General features: G+C 45.5%; 1 protein-coding gene across 1 annotated transcript; it reads left to right on the forward strand.

Moving 5' to 3' along the window:
• Window positions 1-854: 854 nt before the first annotated feature.
• LOC138334878 (uncharacterized) lies at window positions 855-5,015 on the forward strand. Its single transcript, XM_069283702.1, has 2 exons — window positions 855-1,069; window positions 1,613-5,015. The coding sequence occupies exon 2, from the start codon at window positions 2,364-2,366 to the stop codon at window positions 5,013-5,015; it is 2,652 nt and encodes an 883-aa protein (XP_069139803.1). The 5' UTR covers window positions 855-1,069; window positions 1,613-2,363.
• Window positions 5,016-7,348: the final 2,333 nt, after the last annotated feature.

A 7,348-nucleotide genomic window follows, 5' to 3' on the forward strand; every position in this document is an offset into this window, starting at 1 on the left:
TGACACACATTAGGGGAGGACATAGGGTGGGGGTGACACACACTAGGGGATGGTAAAGGACGGGTTGTGATGCACATTAAGATGGTGATATCAATTGTGGGAAATAAGAAGAAGATAGTGGGCGAGTGGTGACACACCTCAGGGATGGATAGAAGCAGGTGGTGACACATAAGGGGAGGATAGAGGGAGGTGGTGTCACATTAGGGGGGGTGGAGAGGGAGGGTGGTGACACATCAGGAAGGATAGAATCAGGTGGTGACATATTGGGGGAGGATAGAAGAAGGTTGTGACACATTAGGGGAGAATAAAGCAGGTGGTGACACATTAGGGGAGGATAGAAGCAGGTGTAGACATATTAGGGGAGGATAGAAGCAGGTGGTGACACATAAGGGGAGGATAGAAGCAGGTGGTGACACATTAGGGGAGGGTGGTGACACATTAGGGGAGGATGGTGAAACATTCCGGGAGGATAGAAGCAGGGTGGTGACACATAAGGGGAGGATAGAAGCAGGTGGGGACACATAAGGGGAGAATAGAAGCAGGTGGTGACACATTAGGGGAGGATAGAAGGAGGTGGTGACACATTAGGGGAGGATAGAGGGAGGGTGGTGACAAATTAGGGGAGGATAGAAGCAGGTGGTGACACATTAGGGGGGGATAGATGGTAGGTGGGGAGACATTTGGGAGGATAGAAGCAGGTGGTGACACATTAGGGAAGGATAGAAGCATGTCGTGACACATTAGGGGAGGATAGAAGCAGGTGTAGACATATAAGGGGAGGATAGAAGCAGGTGGTGACACATAAGGGGAGGATAGAAGCAGGTGGTGACACATTAGGGGAGGGTGGTTGTCAAATCGCGTATATATTCCTGTCGTATTTGTTGTTATGTATGTGTTTATTGTCGTGTCGTTGTTACCGTGTCTGTTACCTTGTACGGCGCGACAGAGCCTCCGTATGATGACACAGGTAAGCGAGCGCGCACGGGCTGGACGCCATGTCGACGTGAATCGACAGAGAAACACCTTTTAGTGTTTATACTTATACGGGCATAGAATCATACAGTCTATGGTAAGTATTACGTTTAATCTTTATACGATAGTATTTGTATTGTTAATATTGGGGGTATTTTGGGGTTAAATGTATGTTATTAACCTTGGAATGTTGTTCATGCATTATTCTTTTGTGCGGTCCAAACATGCATTACTTTGACTGTTTTGTAAACGTTTATACCAATTTATGTATGTAATAGCTATCGTACTTCCATATACAAACATGTATATTAGGTATTTGGAAGGTATTTAGGTTTTATGTACGTCTGTTTAACTTTATATAACTTGAACGCTAATCAGAATTTATTGTATGGAAGCCCATTGGTAGCCTACGTTGAAGCTTATATGATATAGTTAACTCGTGGACAGCACTTTAATAAGCAAACTTGTATCATAATTATTATGTTTTAAGTGTATAATCATTGGATTATTATTGATCCAGCTATATTTGTAGAAGTAAAAGTTTATTTTAGGAAAAATACTGTATGTATTAACTTTGAATATAATAACAATGTGTGAATGAGTAAATGAGTGTGTCGACGTTGTGTTTATGTTTTCGCAGCAAACTGATGCTGGACAAGAGATACAGTATGGTGGACCAGACGCTCATTCCTGTGCGACATACTGCGCCAGTTGGTTAGAGTAACTGGGCACCAGTTATACGGCAGTGAAGCCAATGAGAGGCCACGTCATATTGAGGGCCGCTAGATCATTTTGTGAGGGAGTTTCCCAACAACTCAACTCGTGACGTCATCAACCGTCAGCCACCACACGGCTGTGCAGGCAGGCTATAGCGTATTTAGGGCCTGTGTTTATTGTGGACACCGCGTGTGTCACTGTTTGATCCAGACAGACAGACCACCACTACAGGGTCTGCGTCGATGTGCAGCGTCTGACACTACCATTGGTTCGTGGGAGCAATCGGAAGGACGTGTGCAGAGACATTGTTTATCGTGTGAAAATAGTGTGAATGTGGTGTGAGTAGGTTGTTGTTATCATATAATTTGCGTAATATCTGTAAATAGTTTTGTTCTGTTTATTTGGTGTATATAAAATCTCTATTTTGTTCCATTACACGCTATTGGGTTTTCTTTTCCCTAATCAAAGATTATCTTCGCTCGTTCCATGTTACAAAATTGGTGGCAGCGGTAGGATGAGCCACGGTTGTCTTTGTAGGGATGTGATTACCAATAACGTTGATTTTTGATGCGAGAATAACATTCCTGGTATTTTGTAGTAGTTGGTACTAGGTATTGTATTCCTCTTGGTTTGGGTGTGTTGGTCGTGGTTGTTACGTACACGAAGATCGCTTCATGCAAAAGGTAAGTACACGTAGGAGAGCTACGGATTCTTGGAACCAGCGGAGCCTATTTGGTGAGTATAACCCTGTGTTGTTTATGTGTACTGTCGCATTTTGTGTTTCCTTGTTTCTTTTTATTATTGTCCCCTGTGTATCTACTGCCATGACTTCGATAAAGGACTTGATGCAGATTGGAAAGGATCTAGGATATAAGGATGCCGAATTGCAGAGCTTTATTAAATCGGAACAAGATCGGGAGAGAGCTGAGAGAGAAGAAGAGAGACAACGGAAGAAAGCTGAGACCGAAGAGGCGATGCGACTAGAGAAGCTTAGACTTGACACTGCAGCAGAGTTGGATAAGCTAGCAGAGGAACGGGCAAAGTGGGAAGAAGAATCAGCGGAAAGAGAACACCAAAGGAAGATGGAGCTTCTACAGGCAACTCCTAATAGCTCATCCACAGGTCAAGGACAACAACAAGATTTTAGAGGTGCCAGAGGACCTAAGCTTCCATCCTTCGAAGAGGGAAAGGACAACATAGATGCCTATATAGAGAGGTTTGTCAGATATGCGTCAGCACAGCGTTGGCCTCAGGAGCAGTGGGGAGCCAACCTCGGAGCTTTACTTAAGGGACGAGCTTTAGATGTGTTCACTCGCTTGTCAGTAGAGGATTCGTTGAACTTTGACACCCTCAAGAAAGCACTTTTAAGGAGGTTCGAGAAGACGGAAGAGGGGTTTCGGAAAAGTTTTAGATCAGAAAGACCAGATCCTGGAAGACCAGATCCTGGTGAGACGTTTGGTCAGTTTGGGACGAGGCTAGATGGTTATTTGAAAAAGTGGGTTGAGATGACAAACACGCAGAAGACCTATGACGGATTGAAAGATTTGATGGTTAGGGACCAGTTCCTACATTGCTGCGGGAAAGAGCTGGCGTTGTTTCTTAAGGAGCGTGTTCCGAAAACTATGGAAGAAATGGCAAGATTTGCGGATCAATTTGCAGAGGCAAGAGGAACCAAGACCAATGTGATGATGGCACGATCGGTGAAATATGTTGACAAACAACACAGTAGTACCTCTGACCCCAAGACGACAGACAAGAAGGAGAACAACACAACAAAGAAGCCTGTTTGTTTCAAGTGCCTCCAGCCAGGACACAAATCCTTTGAATGCCCTAACAAGAAGACGGGACATCGAGTTGCTGGAATGACGGGCACAACTTATGATACTACAGATTCCAGTAAAGACCGGACTTCGGCGACGGGGAAAGGAAAGCGCAAGGGTCCGAGGAGGAAATTTGATGGTGGTTCATCCTGTGCTGTGGATACAGATACTCCGGAACTGAGTGAGTCGTGTAACGCCGATTTATCAGCAGTAACAAACATGCCGGTGGTAAGAGGATGTATTGGAGACCACTTCGTGACTGTGTTAAGGGATAGTGGCTGTAGTGGAGTGGTGGTGAGGAAGAGTTTGGTGAAGCCTTCACAGATGACGGAAAGGAATCAGACATGTTCCCTAGCAGATGGGTCTCGTATAGAGGTGCCGATTGCTGAGGTGGAGATTGATACGCCATACCTGACAGGTTCAGTTAAAGCGTGGGTACTCGACACTCCACTCTATGATTTAATCATTGGCAATGTCGAGGGAGCGAAGCCGCCTGATCAGCCAGATGGAAACTGGGAACGCAAAGAAGAGTCGTTGCAGGCTGTTGAGACGAGAGCACAATGTCTGCGAAGAGAACAAGGATATAGGCCACTCAAGGTTCCACAGATGTTAGAAGATCTTGGGGACGTGGAGAATTTGAAGAAGGAGCAAAAGGGAGACGAGTCGTTAAGTAAGATGAGGAAACTTGCTGAGGAAGAAAATGTTGTGGAAAGAGACGACGGCGGTAAGTCAATTGTATATTATCATAAGGGTCTACTTTATAGGAAGTTTCACAGCCCTAGGATTTCCAATGGTAAGACATTCCGACAGCTGATAGTACCTCGGAAGTTTCGTCAAACTATACTAAAGCTAGCACATGACTCAATCATGGCGGGACACCAAGGGGCGAAGAGGACAGCTAGCCGTGTCATGACAGAATTCTTCTGGCCGGGGTTACAATCTGATGTAGTGCGCTACTGCAGGTCATGCGACGTGTGTCAAAGGACGGTACCAAAAGGAAGGGTCACGAAAGCACCACTAGGATCAATGCCCTTGATTGATACACCATTCAAGCGGATAGCTGTGGATCTGGTGGGACCTCTGCAACCAGCGACAGATAGAGGGAATCGTTACATCCTTACCGTTGTGGACTACGCCACACGATACCCAGAAGCAGTAGCTCTTAAAGGAATTGAAACGGAGAGAGTCGCAGAGGCCTTGGTTGACATCTTTAGTAGAGTTGGGGTGCCATCAGAGATGCTAACCGATCAAGGGGCGCAATTCACTTCGGAGATGATGAGAGAGGTCAGTCGTCTTCTGTCCATTCGCCGTCTCACTACGACCCCATATCACCCCATGTGCAATGGTCTAGTAGAGAGGTTCAACGGAACGCTTAAACAAATGTTACGCCGTATGTGTTCTGAGAGGCCAAGAGATTGGGACAAGTACCTCAATGCCTTGCTTTTCGCCTATAGAGAAGTGCCCCAAGAGAGTTTAGGTTTCTCGCCGTTTGAGCTTCTGTACTGAAGAACGATCAGAGGCCCTATGATGATCCTTAAAGAACTATTGACGAAGGAAGTACCAGATGATGAGGTTAAGACTACCTATCAGTACGTGATGGATCTGAGAGAGAGGTTAGACGAGACTTGCAAGATGGCGAAAGAGCAACTGAAGATGGCAAAGGTGAGCCAAAGGAAGTACTACAACCGGAAGGCAAAGGACCGTCAGCTGGTAGTAAATGACAAAGTACTTGTGCTACTTCCCACCAAAACCAATAAGTTGCTGACGCAGTGGAGGGGCCCATACAATGTGACGGCAAAGTTGGGACCGATGGACTATGAGGTGGACATGGCAGGAAAGAAGAAGACGTTCCACATAAATATGTTGAAGAAATATTTTGAGAAGGATCCAGGGAAGATAGGAAACCTTGGAGGAGTGGGAGTGTTATGTGGTGTAACTGCGGCTGTGGTTCACGAGGATGAGTTGGAGCAGGAATGTCATCGTGAATTGGAAGCATTTCCAATGAGGACTGGGAAAGAGGGAATTGGAGATGTTCATGTGTCTGAACACATTGGCACTGAACAAAGAAGAGAAGTAGATGAGCTCCTATTAGAGTTCAACGATGTTTTGACGGATAAACCAGGCAGAACCAACTTAGCTAGCCATGATATATTCACCACGACGGAGGATCCCGTGAGGGTTAGGCCCTATCCACTCCCATTCCATACGAAGAGTGTCATCAAGGAAGAGGTAGATAGCATGCTGGAAATGGATGTTATTGAACCATCGATATCGCCGTATTCTGCGCCAGTCGTAATGGTTAAAAAGAAGGATGGCAGCAACAGGTTTTGCATAGATTTTAGGAGCTTGAATAAAGTAACAGTGTTCGACGCGGAACCTATGCCCAACACCGAGGATATCTTCGCTAGACTTGCTGGATGTTTCTATTTTTCAAAGCTGGACCTTACCAAGGGATACTGGCAGGTACCTATGTCTGAACGTGCAAAGGGAATGACCGCTTTTTCTACCCCTTATGGCCTTTTCCAGTTCAAGGTCATGCCCTTTGGTTTGGTCAACGCACCGGCAACATTTAGCAGATTAATGCGGAAATTGTTGATGGGCATGGCGAACGTTGAAAACTTCATTGACGACATCCTGATGTACACCAAGACATGGACAGAGCATCTGGAGACTCTAAGGGAGCTGTTCCTACGACTTAGAAAAGCAGGGCTTACAGCACGCCCAACGAAGTGTTTCCTTGCACACAGGAGCCTACCTTGTCTAGGACACATAGTCGGAGAGCAAGGACTTTTACCAGAACCTGAGAAGATAAAAGCTATTCTGGATGCTCCCCGTCCTGAAACCAAGAAACAGGTGAGGTCGTTTCTAGGATTAGCGGGATTTTATCGAAGATTTATCCCGAACTTTTCTGCGGTTGCGGTACCACTGATAGAGCTTACCAAGAAAGGAGCCAATCACAAAGTCGTGTGGGGAGACAGCCAGGAGAAAGCGTTCAGTGTACTGAAGAAACTATTAACATCTCAGCCGATATTGAAGCTTCCAAACGTGAATGAAGACTTTATCCTCAGAACAGATGCATCTGACCGCGGAATTGGGGCTGTTCTACTCCAGGAGGAACATGGAGAAAAACTTCCAGTAGCATATGCCAGTAGAAAGTTGCAACAGAGAGAACAAAACTACGCGGTAGTGGAAAAAGAATGCCTGGCGATTGTCTGGGGGATTCAGAAATTTGAACAATATATCTACGGAAGGGAGTTCGTACTAGAGACGGATCACCAGCCCCTAGTGTACTTGCAGAGATCAAAGACTGCGAATGGAAGGCTCATGCGCTGGGCTCTAGTCCTCCAGCAATACAGGTTCAGGATAAGTGCTATCAAAGGAAGCGACAATGTTGGAGCGGACTATTTGAGTCGCACATAGGCGATTGGAAACCGATGGATTTGGACATTTTGATATCTACGCGATGTGATTTTTGTAAAATGTACCATTTTCTTAGGCGGGGGGATATGTCAAATCGCGTATATATTCCTGTCGTATTTGTTGTTATGTATGTGTTTATTGTCGTGTCGTTGTTACCGTGTCTGTTACCTTGTACGGCGCGACAGAGCCTCCGTATGATGACACAGGTAAGCGAGCGCGCACGGGCTGGACGCCATGTCGACGTGAATCGACAGAGAAACACCTTTTAGTGTTCATACTTATACGGGCATAGAATCATACAGTCTATGGTAAGTATTACGTTTAATCTTTATATGATAGTATTTGTATTGTTAATATTGGGGGTATTTTGGGGTTAAATGTATGTTATTAACCTTGGAATGTTGTTCATGCATTATTCT

Source organism: Argopecten irradians, chromosome 11 (genome assembly GCF_041381155.1).
Source record: "Argopecten irradians isolate NY chromosome 11, Ai_NY, whole genome shotgun sequence".
Classification (NCBI taxonomy): Eukaryota; Metazoa; Mollusca; class Bivalvia; order Pectinida; family Pectinidae; genus Argopecten; species Argopecten irradians.